The 19,660-nt window shown below is 43.7% G+C and overlaps 5 protein-coding genes and 1 pseudogene across 10 annotated transcripts in view; 3 read left to right on the top strand and 3 right to left on the bottom strand.

Annotated features, from left to right (window-relative positions):
* Nucleotides 1-1,994, bottom strand: part of LOC109483668 (mitotic checkpoint serine/threonine-protein kinase BUB1-like) — a 13,608-nt gene extending 11,614 nt beyond the window's left edge. Inside the window, 4 exon segments of the mRNA XM_019786704.1 lie at nt 10-146; nt 358-502; nt 1,467-1,526; nt 1,684-1,994. Of these exon segments, the coding sequence (XP_019642263.1) occupies nt 10-146; nt 358-502; nt 1,467-1,526; nt 1,684-1,829 (488 nt within the window). The 5' untranslated portion in view covers nt 1,830-1,994.
* A 666-nt stretch (nt 1,995-2,660) lies between these two features.
* On the top strand, nt 2,661-4,467 carry LOC109483803 (LDLR chaperone boca-like). Its single transcript, XM_019786926.1, is given in 2 exon segments — nt 2,661-2,888; nt 2,890-4,467. Coding segments are annotated over 2 exon segments (633 nt in total). The 5' UTR covers nt 2,661-2,690; the 3' UTR covers nt 3,325-4,467.
* Nucleotides 4,468-5,534: 1,067 nt separating this feature from the next.
* LOC109483689 lies at nt 5,535-7,066 on the top strand (annotated as a pseudogene).
* Nucleotides 7,067-8,087: 1,021 nt separating this feature from the next.
* On the bottom strand, nt 8,088-12,210 carry LOC109483686 (major facilitator superfamily domain-containing protein 6-like). 5 transcript variants are annotated; one of them, XM_019786722.1, is made up of 8 exons: nt 11,549-12,210; nt 11,362-11,392; nt 11,072-11,184; nt 10,527-10,674; nt 10,165-10,372; nt 9,185-9,890; nt 8,775-8,924; nt 8,088-8,489 (listed from the first exon to the last, which is right to left on the bottom strand). In XM_019786722.1, exons 3-8 carry the CDS (start codon nt 11,139-11,141, stop codon nt 8,302-8,304), a joined length of 1,470 nt encoding a protein of 489 aa, XP_019642281.1. In that variant the 5' UTR covers nt 11,142-11,184; nt 11,362-11,392; nt 11,549-12,210; the 3' UTR covers nt 8,088-8,301. The 5 variants fall into 5 exon arrangements, with proteins under 5 accessions (XP_019642281.1, XP_019642285.1, XP_019642284.1 ...); XM_019786726.1 differs by lacking the exon at nt 11,072-11,184; XM_019786725.1 differs by lacking the exon at nt 11,362-11,392 and having other exon boundaries at nt 11,595-12,210.
* A 332-nt stretch (nt 12,211-12,542) lies between these two features.
* LOC109483802 lies at nt 12,543-14,445 on the top strand. 2 transcript variants are annotated; one of them, XM_019786925.1, is made up of 2 exons: nt 12,543-13,189; nt 13,824-14,445. In XM_019786925.1, the coding sequence occupies exons 1-2, from the start codon at nt 12,596-12,598 to the stop codon at nt 14,184-14,186; spliced, it is 957 nt and encodes a 318-aa protein (XP_019642484.1). In that variant the 5' UTR covers nt 12,543-12,595; the 3' UTR covers nt 14,187-14,445. The 2 variants fall into 2 exon arrangements, with proteins under 2 accessions (XP_019642484.1, XP_019642483.1); XM_019786924.1 differs by having other exon boundaries at nt 13,812-14,445.
* A 317-nt stretch (nt 14,446-14,762) lies between these two features.
* The window catches only part of LOC109483801 (arginase, hepatic-like), a 9,315-nt gene continuing 4,417 nt past the window's right edge, over nt 14,763-19,660 (bottom strand). The window contains exons 5-11 of the mRNA XM_019786923.1: nt 18,435-18,594; nt 18,097-18,140; nt 17,872-17,928; nt 17,572-17,676; nt 17,181-17,257; nt 16,855-16,914; nt 14,763-16,627 (exon numbers count right to left, since the gene is read on the bottom strand). Coding sequence (XP_019642482.1) covers nt 16,467-16,627; nt 16,855-16,914; nt 17,181-17,257; nt 17,572-17,676; nt 17,872-17,928; nt 18,097-18,140; nt 18,435-18,594 — 664 coding nt within the window. The 3' untranslated portion in view covers nt 14,763-16,466. The remainder of the gene's footprint in view (nt 16,628-16,854; nt 16,915-17,180; nt 17,258-17,571; nt 17,677-17,871; nt 17,929-18,096; nt 18,141-18,434; nt 18,595-19,660) is intronic.

The following is a 19,660-nucleotide window of genomic DNA, read 5'->3' as shown; positions in this document are numbered from 1 at the left end:
TCTGCGTACACAGCGTCGGCCTTCTTGGTGTCTCCCTCCTGCTCCAGTTCCCAGGCCCAGGCCTCCCAGAAGAGTGCCACCTGTGCACCGATGGCCTGGTCATGCAGGAAGTTGTAGATGTCCATGGGCTGGTTGGTCATGCCAGCCTGGACAGGACAGGGGAGGGAGAGATGAACATGATTTAGCAGTAAGTTCTTACATCCAATATGGCCTTGCAGGTGACCGAGGTTTCTGAATTTAAATCGTATTGTGATTTCAGAGATCTTATCGGAACTGTAAACTATTTCTTTTAGGATTATATCATGATTAATTTATGTACATGTCGTGTTGTTCAATGTAAGTAAGATATGTACATACAAACTTGATCCAGGCCTGCAGGTATCTGTGGTCGTTGGAGTATCTCTTGTCGTCCTTAAAGAACAGCAGGCAGCGCTCCAGCAGGGTGGACAGGTTTCCGTCCTTCCCGCCTTTTGGGAAGTTCTGCTCCGTCCACTTGATGTACCTAATTCAAAGTTGGGAGGATATTATCTTTAAAAAGTTCGAAATTATGGTAGCCTGTGTAACACAGTCTCATAACTCTATGGGGCCCCTAATACTAGTATCTGTCTAACCAGTGCAGTAGGACTCCAGGACTCCAGGACCAGGAGGGTTGCTAGAAGGAATCATAGACAGTATGGCACTGACTACACCAATGGCACTATAACATATATAGTTTATGCAATAGTGGAAGCGACAGATTACGTCATGATACCCGCAGCTTGGAGAGTTGAAAATAATGACGTAATCTGTCGTAAACTCAGGGCCCGACCTGTTTTGCGGGCCGATTCCTGAATTCAAAATGGCGCCGATCGCCGATGATTTATATGGAGTTACGTGCTCCGAGGCCGTGTTGTGGTTAAATGCTGCGTTTGTTTAGGGTCTTATCCCCCCGGCCCGGCAGGTGAGTGCGTCGGGAAGCCAGGGACACCAAAAATCCGGGGCCGGCCTGTTGCATGAGGCCCGGCACGGCAAAGGTTGGTTTTGGCCTATGGAGTGCACCACGACTCTGTATCCGGCATTATCATGCAAAAAGGATTACCAGAGTCGTCCACGGCTAGCCAATGGAGTGCACCACGACTCTGTATCCGGCATTATCATGCAAAGAGGATTACCAGAGTCGTCCACGGCTAGTCTTTTTATTATTATTATTATTATTATTATAGACAAATAGGCAATAGAATTTTCAACTAGATGAATAAATAAACTAGATGAATATAGGAAGAAGAAGAAATAGATCATTATGCAAAATACCTGGTAAAGAAGAATAAGAAGAATAAGAAGTATAATACTCATACTGAGTTAGTCTTTACCAGGTATTTTGCATAATGATCATATACCAAATACCTGGTAAAGACTAAGGCCAAGACTGTTACAAAAATTATGTACTCATTTGTGATTATGAACTCTTAGTAGAACGATGTTCTTACCGATCCCAGACACTAAACGGATCATCCCCTGTGTACATCCGGAGTTCAGCCTCGAAGGCTCTGTAAAAGAAAAGACCGGAAGGTATAGCATCGAAAAATATTTAATCTGGATTATATTACATGTACTTATAATTCGTAGTTACTATGGAACAATCTTAAGACATGGAAAGTACAGGAGAAACAACAACCATAACGTGAAGAAGAGTTTTGTCCGTACTGTTTTTCCTGCTGCACGCGGCTGAGTCCGCCATCTTGGCCATTGACAGGCTGCAGCGCCGCCGTTAGGTTGGCGATTTTACGTCCTTGTCGCAGCGGCTGGACGTTCTCCTTGCTCAGTTCCCAACTGTTTTCCGTCGGTTCCATACCTATACTATCAGCCGAACACCTCCAGTTAGGTATTAAGGAACACACGAGCTTAAAAACACCAGCTAAATATGAGAAGGTAGTGTCTACTAATATTTGATACAAATTTAAATTCGAACTGGCCGGGCTTCCTCCGTGCGCATGCGTGTTAACGTTTCGCAGAATGGACTGTTCAATAAATGTAAAGGGGCTGTAATATATCAGTGTAGAGTGGAGTTACCCTCTTTTTGCCCTATGAAATGTTTTTCGTAAAGTTTGTCCAATGTTAGGTTTTACGTACTTAAGTTTCATCTAAATTGGACTAAACTCCTGTTTTCTTCTGAATAACTTGACCATTAAGGCTGTTGTATCCCCTCTACTTTTATCTTTTGGAACAGTCGAGCAGAGGATCTTGACCCAACTTGACCCAACATGGTGGCGGAGGAGACTAATTTTCACTGGGAGTGACTTCCGTCAGTTGTTGGAAAGCGCTTGGGCCACCTAACTAGATTTTCTTTCCTTATCCAGCTTACGTATTTCTCGAAAGTACACAGGAGTGCTTTGTAAGTGTGTTATAAGGACTTATCTTACAGCAATTTTATATAAGCTTGTCGACTCCTTAGCGTAAGTTAACGTTGTTTACACGCGGACGACAGAGGCGCGTGCCTGCATATAGCAGAACGACACGTCAGCGGTGTGCATGCATAATCGTTGTGTTTTTAACAAAAGCCTACCTTGTATGTTTCTCATATGCATAGATTCAGGGGTATATTGGCTATAAGATTATATGATTTTCGTGTGGCGAAGAATTCTACTGGAGTAAAGAGCTGTCCTCTTCTCAAACGTATACAGGTGTTTCGTCAATATTTACTGAGGGCGGATATGGCGAAGTACGTCTGGATCTTTCTCAGCTGCGCCCTGATCCTCCCGTTTGTCTGGACCAAGAAGGACATTCCAGAGGACAAGAAGATCAAGAAGGACCTGCGGGACTACACGGACGCGGACCTGGAGCGGCTGTACGAGCAGTGGGAGGAGGATGAGGAGCCGCTGGAGGAGGATGAGCTCCCAGAACACCTCCGCCCCGCCCCCCAAGATCGACCTGTCCAACCTCAACCCCGACAGACCGGAAGATCTCATCAAGATGAGCAAGAAGGGCCGGACCCTGATGATGTTTGTGTCAGTGTCCGGCAACCCCACCCAGAAGGAGACGGAAGAGATCACCCAGCTGTGGCAGACGAGCCTGTTCAACGCAAACTACGAGGTGACCAGGTATGTTGTGTCGGATGACCGCGTCATCTTCCTGCTGAAGGACGGCAGCAAGGCATTCGAGGTCGGGGACTTCCTGGTCCAGCAGGACCGCTGTGCGGAGGTCAGCTTCGAGAACCAACAGTTCCCTGGGAAGGGCGCTGCACAGGGAGGGGAGGAAGACGACAACAGTGCCAAGAGCAAGAAGTCATCTGGAAATAAAGCAAGCAATGATGAAAACAAGATAAAAAAGAAGAAAACAGAACTATGACAGGGAGCAGGCAAAGTTAAGGCAGAAGCTTGTATCTAAATGTATCAATCTTGGCATTCTTGCCTGCCTTTCCTTAGAGGAAATTGGGTGGGTTGGGCAGTTGTTACAATGTGTAATGAATAATTTGTGTAGATTTAAAGTTATTAAGAAATTGTGGTGTCACTATCATTGAATCATATGATTATTTAGCACTATTATCATTGTGCAGTCAAAGGGACCACAAGGTGCTAGATTAAATGGAAAACCTGTGTAAAGTACAGCATGTTGGAGCTGATAGATACCGTGTGAAGCATTGCAGAAGTTTGTGTCTCTTTCCAAAAGGAGACCATTTTTATCCAGCCTTCATGTGCTCTGTCATATTTCACAACCAGACTGGGTCCCATCCTTTTGGTAGTCATTTTGTTCAGAAATACGTAGGTGCAGTTTGGGAATTAAACTCTTTCTGCTCAAAGCAAAGCAAAGCAATATTATCATGCTACCAGTATTTCACATTTTTTATTTACATAGTAAACAGCACTATCATTGTGTATTGAATCTAGTGAATTATAGGTTCTATGTTAACCTTTTTTATTTTCAAAGAAAAATCATTGAATGATTAATGCACATAATATTCCATGTAATAAATCAAACGATCAGCAATGAATATTTACTAGTACTCCTGCTGATCAGCAGTGGTACTTGTGGCAACATCAAGGAGTCATAATAATACTGTGGGGAAATTTTTTATTATTGCCAAATAATGTGTCAAAATTGTCACTGAAAGAATTTGATATGTGAATCACAAACAAAATTTACAGTCAGTTAAGTGCCTTTAAGTGATAAAGGACTCCAGGCAGATGTTGAAGGGGAAGATAAGTACACAAGCTTATTCATGCCCAAACAAACATTGCTAAGGGCCCTGGGAAGGAGAGTAGATGCATTTCCTGTTTGGGTACAGGATTTTAGTGAAGCCATATATTGTATGCCAAAATGCATGGAAGGAGTAGTGGCCTATGTACTAGCCAAGGTGTTCTGGATATCATCAACTGCATCATTCTCTGAGGTGAGTGTAGTTGTGTGATTAGTAGGGCCGTGCCTAAACTGATGGAAACCATCAATGTGAAAATAATCGGAAAGGTGCTGATTAAACAATGATTCACAGCCGTTATTTGTGTCAGTTTGTCTATCATCTGAGATCTGGGAGGGATGTTGGGAATGGTACGTGTGTGTCAAAGTGTAAGATGATAAGTGTACGTGTAATTCGGGGTTTCTAGAGAATGACAATGTATCAACCGACAGGCCATGAACATCATGGAGTGTTAAAGGGGTATGGAAGTGCCCAATTTCTGTTGGGATGAGTGGCTGTCAGAGAAGCCCGGCAGCCTGAGAGCGCCACCATCTTCCAACTTACATCACGTCCACCCGGCATTCAGATCAGAGAGACGATCGCCGAGATTAGAGATTGATGTCATCCAGGATACCCTGGCACTTGAAACGAAAGCCAAGTAGATCGATGTGGTAATATCACTGCAATGGTCAGATGTAAGCAACAAAAAAAGACAAGTAAGCAAATTATACGATATTTATTCTTGCAAAAACAGGCAACAATGGTATTGCAAAAAGCGCCACCTTGTGGTTATGCGTCAACTACAGCGAAACACTGCCCGCTCGGACAGTTAGCCGGTGTTCTACATCAGTTTGTTTGATTTTATGCATTGCAAAACGTTGGAAATCACGACTGGGAAATAGACTGCCGTCTTACAGTCTAATATCACGCGTGCCCCTGCATGTGCACATTCCATACAACTTTTCCCACCTAATATAAGGAGTTGCGTGTATTGTATTGATATGCCAGCGCTGTTAGCTATGCCCCAAAGACGTCATATCTTGCTATAAGTTGCTATACCTATGCTATACTTTTGCATTTTGTGCATAACCACTGATCTTTCTTTTTCGTTGACTGAAGGTCAAGCCTCACAGGTCTCGGGGTTGACATCTTTGAAGAGGTGATTGTCACCTGTTATGTCAATCCTTCCACAAATGTGGTAAATCGTCATAAAATAAAATAAAATAAAAAATAAAATAAGGTACATACAGGCTTACGCAGACGGGAACATGTTTATCCACAGCTTTATTTGCCCTCCGCTGTTTGATTTGCGTCTTGTGATCAAATAAAGAAAGGGTCATAGTTGATGCACACGTGAGCTGACGTCATTCCACACTATATAGTGTAATGGCTTCCATCTCTGACCTGAACAGAGCTTGGATCACTGTGCGGTTTCTGCTGATCTGTGTCTTTGGTACGCCGCTTTACTTCCTCTTTTCTATTCTAGTAAGGGCGGCATGTCTCTTTCCCCCTCTCAGGCGACCGATTTTGTCTCAATATATGAAATATTCAGACAATGTGGCCCCAGGTTTGCTGACAACTCCTGAGCAATGCTATCAGGACTTGTACGAAATGACAAGTCTAACTGCGTGGATAGGAACCATCTCCATGGAGATGTCCTATCTGGAGGCTGAGGTGTTTGAGGGAGGCAAGGCCACCGACTCCTCCCTCGTCAGGCTTGACGGGAGCTCCTGCCGGCTGCTCCAGTTCGCCCGGGCGGCCCGCCCTCTGGTCATCAGCTTCGGCAGCAACACCTGACAACCGTTCCGGGCGAAGTTGGACATGGTCAAGCGGATCATGTCGGACTTCGCCGCCGTGGCCGACTTCGTGGTGGTGTACGTGGCCGAGGCGCACCCCACCGACGGCTGGGTCATGAGTGGGGGCATGGACATCCGGCAGCACCGGAGTCTGGAGGAAAGACTGAAGGCGGCGGAGATGCTGGCTCTGCACGACATCCCCTGTCCTATCCTGGTGGACACCATGGACAACGTCGCCGCCCGCGCGTACGCAGCGATACCGGACAGGTGAGTTACACTTCTACTAGTCTACACTCACTAAACCCGGAGTGATAACCCCTTTGCGATCTCTATCATGATCACCTGTTGACCAACCGATTTATCGTATGAAAAATTTGCTAGCAAATATTGCAACACTCAATATCGTAACCTCTACTGACTTGCATTGGAACACAGACAGCAGTACAAAGTGAAAATGAATTGTTCCTTTGAAGCAAAAAGAGAGATTGGGTTTCTGTTTACTCATTATTCTCAATACTTGCTCACTCTTCTTGCCCGCAGGTTGTACGTCGTGTTGGACGGAGTGTGTGTTTACAGGGGCGGGCCGGGTCCGGATTACTACTGCCCGGAGGAAGTCCGTGACTGGCTGCAGAAATTCTCTGGATAAAGCAGAGGGACTGCCGGCAGTTTCTATATACATGTAGTTAGATTTCCCTATATGAAGGGGATTCATAGACTCTTTGCAAGTCTCTTTGCTATATCCTGATTGACGCTTGTACGGAGGTTTTGTTTTCAGTGTGTTTGCTTGTTTGTGTGTCTGTAGGTATTTTGATTTAGCTGAACTGGACATTGCAAATCAGACACGAAATGTTTCTTTATTTGGTGATGACAGAAGGGAAGTCAAGGTGAACACATGGTGGGAGAGCATGATGATCTCACTGGAAACGTCTAGGGCACTGGTGAGAACCTGAGAACGAGACCACCACCTGTTCACATTGGCTTCGTTCTGGATTTCAGTTCAGCTGTGGAACGTGCCACTAAAACAGTTCTAACAAGAGTTCTGAGATCTCATACCTCCATGAAATATGGGCTTGCTTTGTCATACTTCATTTCAGCATGTCCTCATAACTATGCAAATAACCTCTACATTAACATAATATATGCATAGTGGTGCTAACCTTTAAGTAACTTACACATGTCACGAGGTATAAAATTCCCATCATTCACCAATAAGGAGTCACAAAATGTTCACATTAATTATGCAAATTAGGTCATCATTTGCATAATTGGTATCTGTTGATGTTCCGCCTGCCACAGATAAATAGATTACATGTATAGCAGTACCATTATATAAAACACTGTAATTATAGAATTTCCTCATTAATTAAGCAAATTAAGTCCTCATTTGCATAATTTGCATTTAATTATGTACAACTCTCTCTCAGGTACCTACACACCAAAAAATGATGAAAATAAGTTGTTCCAATCTGGACTTATTGACTTTGAAAGTTTTTACCAGAAACTAATCTGCAGTTCCAGAACAAGCTGCTAGGGAGACCAAACTTACACCACTTATTCCTGACAGGATAAGCTAAGTCAAGACCATAGCTTGTTTAGGACAAAATATACAAAAACCGGATGTTCTGCTGCAGTACCAAGGCCATCCACCAGGAGGCCCATACTTAACCTTGCCCTTCGTCTTCCTAAGACTTACCAGCATACCAAATATCATCACAATCCATCGAGGCGTTATGAAGTTATGCTGACTTCAAATGTTCGGAAACACAAACACACACACACACACACACACACACACACACAGACGCGCCAAAAACAATACCTCCATTTTCATACATTGAGACAATGAGACAACTGTGTGGTGCTATACCTTTAATAGTGAAGGCACAGATAACATGTTTTATCACACTTTTTTCACAGAGTAGTCGACGCATGTGAACTTAAACACAAGGCATGCGGGATAACAGATTATGTTACAAAATTCCAATGGTTTAGTATGTCTATTAACTATTAAGTACACATTTGTGCCGAGGAAGTCTTTTAATTAATCGATGGTAGTCACGGCGTCACACAACAGGTATGCAGGCAGTAGGGCAGGTGTCTCTCTAGGTTACTGCACGATTTCTAGATCTAGCTAGATATCGGAAGATGGTCACAGGTCCCATTCATTGTGATAGCGTAGATTTTTATGAAAATATACACGTGACTTTGGTGATTTTGACAAAAAAACTCCACTAGTGGTCGGTGACAGTGGCGCCAGCTTAGAGACTGTGCTAAAGAAAGAATTCGACAACCCCCATTCCTTTGTCGGCCCAATACTACTTCGACTTCTTTATCGCTCTGTTCACTATTGTCCAGTTATGAAGAGAATTGTTCTATCTCGTTGCCAGGTTGTTCGAACTGTGGTCTGACAAGCCGTAGTGAGCCCAGCGTCTCGCCGGCCCCAGTAGTTATACTCCCGCCGTGCAGAAACGCGTCAGGCTTCGGCATGTCCTCGTCAGACACCAGCATCGGTACTGTGTCCTCTCCTCTATCAGTGCCCGGGTCTCGTGTAGAAAAGAATTTTTAAAAAAGGTGGTATTAACTTAGTCCGTTACGTCATACCCCTAACCCTAACACCTTACCCAAAATTTCTAGCCGATCCAAAATTTTATTCCAGTACAGTTTCTGTGTTCATCAAAGTGAGTCAGTGACCACTCACCCACTCATGTTGAAGACAGTTCTGCACTTGTTCTTCAACAAATCGTCCGCCTTGGATTGAGAATGTACTAGTATATCAGTATATCAACTTCTATAAAGAACGTACTAGTATATCAGTATGACGTTCTCACCTGTAGGGTTCTCTTTTTTCCCGAAACACCTGTACAGCAGGTAGAACAGGAAGAATCCGATCAGACAGAAGACAGTCAGAGAGCGGAACAGCACGACAGCGCCATACCGGTGGAACACTGGGCCGCTGACCAGGTTACCTACTCCATAACCTGTGGATAGGTCAAACATTAGATTTGAATCATTAGTCTGTAACACACTTGCTGAAAAATATGTAGAAATTGGCCAAATAGGCTGAATGATTTGCTATAGGAATATTGGCCGACCAAGGAGTCACACTAATATCATGTTCCAACAACCCATGTACGTAATTTAAAGATTAGCAAATTATTACAAACTGGTCTGGGCGTTTTACCGAAACTGCAAATATTTCAATAGTGTAACTTTGTATAAAAAAGACATCGACTCTCACCAAGTCCGTAGAAAGTTGCGGAAACGATGCCCTGAGCGACCGCCTGTAGGTCACCCTGCGCAGACATGCTCGCGTACGACGTCGCCGCTGTCCATGTCACCGCCTGATATCCGTGTATCACGTCGATCAGCACCGCCCACCACGGGTTTCTTATGAAGGAATAACCCAGGAAATTCAGAGCGAACGTCAGGAAACTGAGTTGCAGGGCCCACACGTGTCCGATCTTGTCTATGAACCACCCGGAGACGAAGAACAGTGGGACCTCTGCGACCGTCCTGACGAACATGTTGGTGCCGATGACAGTCTGACTGGCGCCCAGGTCCTTCAGGTGCCAGTACATGAACGTGTCCCCTGCGCCGTCCTGCGCGCCTAAGAGAAGGACGGCGAACAGGAAGATGACCAAGTGTATCTGAGATAGAAGGCTGCCCATGCCTTTCAGGAACGATACGGAAGGTCCCGTGCTCCAATCATCCAAGACGAGCAGGCAGCCGGAAGATACAAGCATGAAGGCTAAAAACATGTAGAATGTCACGGAATAGTCGGTCTTGTTCCCAGGGTTGTCTGGTAGGGTGCTTTTGGTGAACGTATCCATAGCAACCCCGGAGAGCAGGGAAAGCAAGCCGTATCCTACGGATCCCCAAAGGCGTTGCTGTCCGTATGTTGAGCCATCTTTCTTCTTTGTGATTAGATACGTTGCTGCTTCTACCTAAAAGACGGTAAAAATCGGTCAAACATCTTGATTAGCGAAGTTCACAACAACGTTAACTGCAGTACTTCAGGAACTCTTCCCTCGGGGAAAACAGAGGGGCGGGAAAACACAAGAGAGGCTAGAAAGTAGACAGAACCCAAATCACAGGCTCGTAACTTTCAGTAACAGGTACAACTGTGGCATGTCTAAAGAAACGTGAGGCTTGCGTAATTGTACTTCAGTACTTCATGCACTTACTAGTATATGGAACGTAACATCGGAGCAGTCTTACCTGAGAAGTTGCACTCCATTGAGCACCGTGAGAAGTAAACGTGATCCAGAACACCAACCAGAATGTCAGGGAGAACCACGACTGCGTCTTGGCCCTTTCCAGTTGCGTCGTTTGTGGCCCCGATGATGACGGCACGGGTGGCACGAACAACAGCGAGAAGTGCAGAGCAGAGGCTGTCAGGACCGTCAGAATGGCCACTGTTTTGTGCCTGGGTATGAGGCGTGTACATTTAGTCTGGAAGCCTCGGGTAGCACCAACAATAAGTCCATTAACAACACATACGTGCACACACACACACACACACACACACACACACACACACACACACACACACAGACACACACACACAAACGTGCGCTTACCTTCCAGTCTTGTCTGCAATACTGCCCAAGAGAGGTTTGATGAAAGCGGACGTGAAGTTTTTAGTAGCAGTGATCACACCTGTCTGTGATGGGAGCAGTCCCAGGTGTCTCATGTAAATAGACATGTAGGGGGCGACACAGGCCATTCCTGCAGCAAGCAGAACATGCAGCACTCGTTAAACAGGCTATTGTCTATATCAATGTATCAGAATGATATAAAACACCGTTATTACCTCCATGAAAAATGGAGGTATTGTTTTTGGCCTGACTGTGTGTCTGTCTGTCGGTCACTAATATACTATGCATATATTATGTTAATGTTGAGGTCATTTGCATAATTAATGAGGACATGTCATTTACAAAACGCATATATTTCATGGAGGTATGAGATCTACGAATTCTTGTTTATGCAAGTCGGAACCGGTGGATTTCAAAATCTACTAAAATTCTTTTCTCTGGCTTCCCGAAAATGAGGAAATATATCAAATGATCGTAATCCAACAATTCAACATAACATTACCTCCGTGCTTGCAAAGGAAACCTACCAGAGAAAAAGAAGAAGTAGACCGCCTTGACGATCAGGAGGTCTCCGTCCACATAGGCGCACGGCGGCATCTTGGGCTGACGAAGTCGGATTCACGAGAGCCGTTCAAACTGGCTGTGTATATAGACAGACATGGCCGTGTATATAGACAGACAAACCAATAAAGGAAAAAATAAAGCAACACATAGCCACACACACACAGAGTTTCTGACCCCACACGCTGTAAAACCTTATTGGTACGGAACCTCTTGTCTGATAATGAGGCTAGCAACGATTTGAAAAGTGACTTACCACAACAATCAGGACAGACAGTGTAACGCCCATATGCATATCTCCTAATCTCCAAGCAGATCTTTTGGTGCATGGGGGTAAGACAGTATCAAATTGGCCAGTCTGTAACCATTTCCCCACCCTTGGGTTACAGACTGGACAATTTAATACTGTCTTACCCCCACCAAAAGATCTGCTTGGAGATTACATATCTCCCCTTGAGACGTCGCAGCACGTCAAGCGACTTGTCTCACCTTCAAAAGACACGTGGACGTTTCTACGGACACCGTAAGCGGCTGCATTTGAGTTAATACTTCTCAGAAACCGCCTATGCTCTCAGCATTCCACAGGACCCAGCCTTAAGGTTGGGCCGAGATAAAACACTTTCCCTTCGACCTTTCCCCTCATAAACCGGTCATTTGCATGAATGTTGCTGAACCTGTTATTCGTAGTAATGCCATTGTCCGTCCCAGAATGCACCCATTCGCGCAAAGAAATTAACGCGTTCGCCGCGCCGGCGAACCCCTTGGTACGCACGCAGGGAAACATTTACTTTTGTTAGTTAACTTAGTACACGAGACCCCCGTGTTGTGATATGAATGATCATCTATATGATAACGAACACGCTTCTCGTCTATGCAGATCATTCACAAACCTGGGAAAGTATGATCCATGTCCTGACTAACGTCAACACTAAGACTAACACTGTGACACTGTTGCACAAGTTATACCACCGTATTCTAGTCATTGCTCGCTGTTCTGAATGTATCATAGCGGATTTAGCTGTTTCGTAGGACTAGATAAATGATAGAAAGCCTATACTGATGTCATATTTGCCTCATTAAGTCAACCTTTCAACTGTGTTGGAAAATTCTTATAACCCCGGCTACCGGCTACGATCAAGTGACAAACCAACAAGCTTTGTTCTATGGACTGTGCCATCTGGGATGGAGGGGTGCAGCAGTTTCAACATATCGATTAAAACCCGAGACTCTTGATCGCATGCGTTTTCATTATCATACTTGCTATTACAATACAGGTTCCAGGAATACCTGTGAACTTGATTTTTAAGTTTAGGTAACACCAGTCCATTCAACCACCCTTTAATTGAGTGGTACGTTCGCACAAGGTCGCCCAATCAGAGCGGCTTCCTATGTATTTATCTCCGAGCAGCCTTGCAATCTTCCCATTCCCCACTTCGGCGGTCTAACAGGTGGTACCTCGACACGGCGTGGGAAAAAATGAAATAGAAATAATGTCAGTCTTCGTCTCGGAAGGAGTCGACGTCCGTTCTGTAGTCGCATCGCACCTGAAGAAGTACGGCTACGTCGACGTCAGCGGCGACCCCCGACTGCGCCAGGTGTGCCGCACCAGGTACGGGAACTGCCGGCTTCACCAGTGTCTAGGGGAACAGTGCTTACCTGTGTTATTGGGTCAGGTCTTAACCCAAATGCACCCGTCTAGCAAGCAGATAGAAACGTTGTGCCACATCTCGGTGTACTATCCCGGCGCCAAAAAGCTGTCCACTTACTTCTCCCATCTGCTTCCGCCTCTTTTAAGACTTATTTCTGGGGGAGTTGACGTCATCACAGACATCAGGGGGCGAGATGCGGCCGTAAGAAAGAGGAGGATCGGAGCTACCCTCGTGCACACCATGTTACTGGCCGGCGGGTGTCAGAGACACGCCCTGGCCCTGTGCGAGTCCGGAGCCGTCCCGGTGTTGGGGAGAATCCTATCCGGGAACCAAGACGTCCCCTGGTGCCCATATAAGGACAAGGTCCTGATGGTGCACTTGCTTCAATTGGTAGTGGAGATCGGGGATGAGAGGTGCTGGCAGTGTGTGAGAAAGGTCAGTACTAGTAACAGAGTTATCGTCGTACATATTCACTTATCCATCCCTAAATTGTGGATCCTAGACATCTAGACAACCCCTTTAACATTACTTTCAGGCTAAGTGGGCAACTGATCTGAAGCACGCACATTGTACTTGAAATATATAAGATAGAATAATCACATACTTAGTAAATTGATTAAAAAAACAATCCCCGACTGATTCATCTTGTTTGGGGACTTGCAAAACGCTATAGGGCGACATTGTTATGTGCTTAAATCCTTATGTTTCGGTGATCGCAAATTCAGCTTATCCTCACTGCTCTAAGTGATTTCCAAATAGAGGTTGGTGGGGGAAGATTGTTACCTTTCTATATATGCACCGATTTTTCTTTCGCTATTAGAAAGAATGGGGGATATATATTAAGGTAGCAATTTTCCCCACCAAACCTCTGCTTGGAGAGTGGATCTAAGCAATACCAGCGCAGAACAAACCCCCTTTTGATGCGGCAAATTTTCATTTACACCAGAGTACTACTAGTATATCTATTTTAGTTGATAACATTTGACGGAGCCTATCAAGTTTATCATATTGTCTTCTTACCTATATTTTATCGATTTTCAAGACTTACTTTTCAAAGACTTACTTACAGATAGAACGGGAGCTGTCCGAAGTATGGAAACGACACAGGGAAGCGGCGCCTGGCGATGTGCGGTACAAACTGCACCAAGCAGTGGGCTGGCTTCTTTCCATCCTAAGACGCGGGAAAATGCTCCCACAATCCACCAAAAGACGTAGGGACAGCTACAAGCAGTACTTTCAATTCCCAGTGGTGTGTTCCTCTTCGGAGTGTTCTAACATCGAGGCGGGCAGCAAATTCAAGATGTGCGCTGCGTGCGGTCTCGCCAGGTACTGCAGCACAGCGTGCCAGACACATCACTGGGGACACGGACACAAGCCCAACTGTAAGGCGATGGTCGCGTTTGACAAGGCTAACGGGGCACGGGTAATATAACAGCAATTAAAAAAAGTTTTCTCGCTCCAACGTAAGGTCTGGAATTATTGGAAACGGACAATCCTAAAAAGGGTTACTAAAAGCCAGCAGACACTTGTACAAGCTTAGTCCGAAACATTGATATTTCATATTCCTCCAACAGAAAGCAAACTTATTTTTGATACCATAAGAACAAGTGTGCAATGACTTTGTACATACATGTCATATCTTCATCGTTATCTTGTTTTTGTAGTGCAATACCCATCGTTAGTCAGTCTGGGAGCGTTAGTGTGCCTGGGGGAGATTGCTACTAGTGTATTTGTAAATACATGTACATTGTATTATATATACATATACCTGTAAATTTAGATACATGTAGCTGCTTTATAGGTTGTATATAGGTTCAGAAAGAATTTCATCTGGAGCAAGCCTCCAAAGACCCTCTATATCTTTATTTCCCACATAGATTTATACTTAAAATTGAATAGAGCTCATAGTATATTACAATGTTTTTAACTTAGAAAGGTAGCTTGTTGGACAAGTGTCAAGTGAACACAAAGACAGGCAAACAAAATAAGGTAACATTACACCCTTTTAATTCTGCTCAGAAAATGCACCAAACAATGAAATATGCACCAAAAAGAAACTAGTGTCAATCGTCTTCATTCATGTCTAAGCAGGAGAATCTTTCTTGTTGTTGCCATTGCTCTCATGGTAGGCAAAGATCTTCTAGTTTTTATAGAAACTTACTGAGCAACACAATGATTTGGCATGAGCTTGATTGCCCAGGAGAAATAAAAAAAGATGGTGTATCAAAGTCAAGCCTACCATACTAAGTTAAAGCTCGCTTCCATACTTGCTAGCACTTAACAGGATTGTACGCATGGTCAGCTGAGCATTGATGACCAAAAATTACATCTCTCAAATGCTTTCTGTGTCAGTGTGAAGTTGACACAGTTTTCTGAAGTAAACACCAGAATAAGGAATCACAAACAACATTGGTCAGTTGCAAACAAAAGCATCAGAATCCATCCTCACTGCATTGTTCCCTAAAATATACTGCATGTACACTCTAGTGGTGTTACTTAAAATTGCAACTCAAAACGACTTCATTGCACCTAATTAGCAGTTAATTTAAGCACAGCCATGAAAAAAGGCTTTCAGTTTCACAAAAGCAACGCAAGGACATTAAAAATCAAGGTAAAGGTCCAATAGCCCTTATGAGGCAATAAGGTATCAATTGTTAATCACTGTGACGCATTCAGGAAAGCAGAGCCCATCCCTCTCCTTCCGCTGCCTTTTACCTCTCCAACCAAAGTCAGGTACCCATTTACACCTGGGTGGGGTGGGGTGAGTGGTGTATTGTATCAAATACAAGTACAGGACTAATCAAAATTTCCTTCAGCACATAGGAATGGTTCCTACAACGTTATTTTATATGAGAAGCATTGACTAACTGCTACTACATGACGGCCTCATCTCTTCAATACCCATCCTTTCATGAGAATGACTTCAGGTGAGGCACATCAGATCACATAATCCAGGTACGAGAGGCACAGCACACCCGGGCCAGCAGGTGTTTCTACTGAAGGAACTGGCCGCTGACATGACAACCTGGCCCACGGCACTCCTGGCCACTCCAATTCAATTTGTTGGTTCTCAGATTTAAAACAACATGATGTACTGGAAAATTCTACATGAACACAGAATCTGAGAAGACAGCACGCCAGTTTCATGTGGCAAAAATAGTCTGATTCATGTTGATCTCTTGCCGAGGCACAAGGTTGAATGTCTGAGAACCAAGATAATAAATTGACATGGCCTCACCTTTCAAAAGGCCTGTTACTAGTATCTGTTTTCTTAAATTCTAACCAATGTTACAAAACCTTGTGTGAATATGTGTATTTAACATTAAATGACAATGAAAATATCTCAATATTCAGACTTTAAAGTCCAATAAACCCATAAAATACAACACTGTCACCTCTAGGAACTTCAATCAACATACTTCATGTCTAAAATATATAGAGTTCTTCAGTATAGATCTATTCCACAGCACGCTACATGGACAGACATGGAACACTAACACAGTTTTCTTCACAGGTTATTGATATTAACCTATAATCCTTTGGATATACCATGTACAGTATAGTTATAACGTTATATGTTAATTAGCATCATCTTATTATGTGGACGCTTCAAAATAAATGTTATCTTCTTTGTCCCACTGTAAATGTAGTATTCACTTTGGAAGAGACCATTTGTAACAGAAAGGAAACACAGTTCAGGTTGTTGAACACCCTAAGGCATGGGGAGCTCATACCCCGGCTGTAAGTTGCCCTCCCTCTTCTTCCCCAAACAAGCTGTGAGAACCTCCACTGCTGTCATGACGGTGTTGGCTTTGTCCTGTCGACTCCCCACCTCTGGGTTCACCTCTACAAGGTCAAGGGCTGACAGAAGACCTGTGGGGAGGAGGGTGGATTAAAATGTGTTCATGTCACAGTGCACATTAATACGGCAGTCAAGGCTATGACTCTACAACTCTATAAGCTGAAGGTTACACCCCTATGTTACGACAACTCAACCAGTGTTCAGACAACCGTAACTCTATATCAGAATGTAGTGGTGTCGGAACATAGGGGAGTCCCAGTCCAACAAGCATGTAATATAGTTTTCCCAGTTGACCTACCTGTCCTGTACACATGCTCAGCGATGAACATCCCCTCTCGGAATGTCAGACCACCTGGAACTGAAGAGCACAGAATAGCGTTAGGGTCAAGGCAATGCTACCACATAAGTGATTCATCATATACATATTCTTTTCCATGTCTGAACAAGTTTGATCATCCACATTACACTGCTTCTAAGAAATATTTGATACCTGCTTCTACTATTTCAAAGGTCTAGATAGGGATTGACAACAGACTACTCAGCAGGTACTAGTAAGCAATCATGAGCAGAATGGAGACAAAATAGACACCAGGCTACAAAATAAACAAGAAAACAGCAGCTTACCAGGAGTTCCTGTGGCACCTGTGACTGCAGGATCAACAGAGTCAATGTCAAAACTCATGTGGATTGGACGGTCCCCTCTGAGTAGGAAAACAGAATTTTCACATTAATGAAATGATGAAATTTGACCAATGTGATGTCAATATACAGCATGTCACAGGTCCAGGACATCACAAGAACTTTATAAAAGACACAGACTCTTGGAGAAATAAGAGTCCGGGAAAGCAGATGTGTAAAGGTGTAATACATTTGTATAAAAAGCCAGCTACTGCTACACTGCATACCTGCAAAGCTGGTGTGTTACACTGAAGTGTGGTTATACCAGCTATACAGATACAGAACATGATGACAATGATGAATTACCGACCATAAGGCATTTAACTATCCTACTCACTTTGGGTTAACAGCATCCAACGACCTAGCGATGACCTCGTGGATGCCATATCTGTCCACCTCATGGATGGAGAAACTGGTGATGTTGAACTTCTGCAGAATGTATCTGTAGAAGGGGTCAAGGTCACGTCAAGGGTGAAGGTCATGTCGAATGATGAGCACAATGCTTGTCAAGATCCTCTAACAACAGTATTAATTGAAAACCCAAATTTTCTTATCTCAGTTTCTCTATAAGTTAATAAGCAGACCGAGAAATATAACAAGCTAATGTTACCTCTCTCCTCGCTGACAGTCTACTTACCGCTCGCCCGGGTCCAGGTCACGCAGACCCACAAAGGCAATGTCTGTGATGTTGAGGCTGAAACATACATACGCAAAATAATTGGGCATTCACACTCCTTCATTGAAGTATGGAAGCCAGACTAAGGCAATAACATCAGTATTCAGTCAAACAAGTGGTATGCTTTTCAGCTGTGAAATAAATCTGACAGAAGTAACGAGCTCTAGGAGAAAATTCATCACTCACCATGGCTGTAGCCAATCAAATGGTGTCAGGGCTGCCCATGGGATCTGTTAGCCAATAGAAATAGGAAGATGATCAGTAACCAACAATACTTTTCCTGCTACCACTGACATCATGGCAAGAAGTATACAGGAAGGAAAGACCATGGTTATACCTCCATGGAAAGACTAATAATGCTGGTGCAACAACAATTACTCCATTGTGTCAAAGGCAAGACTTGAATAATGTGGTGTCAAATGTGGATAGAATTTCAAAGTTCTGGAGTATGCAAGCTATAACCCTACAGAGTCAGAGATCATCAAAGACTGAGACTGTACGGAAGTAAACAAAAAAAAACTCACCGCATCTTTCAGCTGATTGACCAGGAAGGAAAGTGGTGTGCCGTGGATGTTTCCACTCAGGGTGGTGAGTGGGGTATTAATGTCTGCATGGGCATCGATCCACAGGAGACACAGGTTGGGCTCAGCTTGTGCATGGCCGTGGATCGTTCCAATGGATATGCTGCAGAGGAGAAATCGACTTTAGTCTTCTCCATACTGTGGTTTACTTCTAAAGGGTATCAAACTCAAACTCCTCCCAAATAAATGGGCTAGTCCTTAACAATAGCAGTTACTAGCTACAGTTTGCCCAAGGCATGTCCTTGGTTTGCCTAAGCAATGAATAAATATGACTTGTCAAAGTCCCCTTTTCACTGATGACACACCCACACAACTCACTGACTGTGGATGTGTCAATGGTCACTTTTGCTCCCACAAAAATCAGTACAGTGCTTCTGTGTAGTTTCATGGTGAACATTCAAAGTCAGGAAGTCATAAATTCTAAAGTAGAAGGAAAGAACCAGGGCTCTGTGTTTCAGATGCCAAGGGTCACTTGGCAACACCATCATTTCTTTTTCTGATGTCAACTTGGTCATTGTGTGACTGAGTCACCCAGGACAGTGTCCAGCATATGACCCCAAATGATTATGTGCTAACGTTACATCTAGTATATAGTGCACAGTGGGTTTCTATTCATGTTTGCTGATTGGACTGGTCTATGTTATAAACATACATTGCCCTTCAGAATTTATTTATTTTATTTTATTTATTCTTTAATTCAGGCCCCTGGCCCATATCACATTGCGAACAGACAGACAAAAATAAATGGAGGCGTTGTAACAAACACAATAAATAATACCACGATAATCTAGCTATACCTAAAGAAACTACTTAAAAACTAGGTTAATGTAATGCCTCCAGAATGAGCTGAGGTAGTAGCCGTCAGAATGAACTAGCGTAGAGATGATCGTATTGTCACTATGAAGAAGCCGAGTGACAAAAGAATACAATTGTTTCCTTCGTCTAGCGTCAAAAGTGTCGATTCCGAGGTTGGCAAATAACTGGCTGTTGCTGGTCAATCAGCTAGTGAATTGAAACTGGTATTAAAATTTTCATAACATTTAAGATATAAAGTGAAATTGTTTGTTATGATGATCATAACAAACAATTTCACTTTATATCTTAAATCAGATCACCATCTGATCAGTATCAGATCACCATCTATCAGTCATGATCATAATATGATCATG

Source organism: Branchiostoma belcheri, unplaced genomic scaffold (assembly GCF_001625305.1).
Source record: "Branchiostoma belcheri isolate BF01 breed outbred unplaced genomic scaffold, Haploidv18h27 scaffold66, whole genome shotgun sequence".
Taxonomy (NCBI): domain Eukaryota; kingdom Metazoa; phylum Chordata; class Leptocardii; order Amphioxiformes; family Branchiostomatidae; genus Branchiostoma; species Branchiostoma belcheri.
The sequence above is the reverse complement of the archived record's forward strand: the minus strand, read 5'-3'. Positions and strand labels throughout refer to the sequence as shown.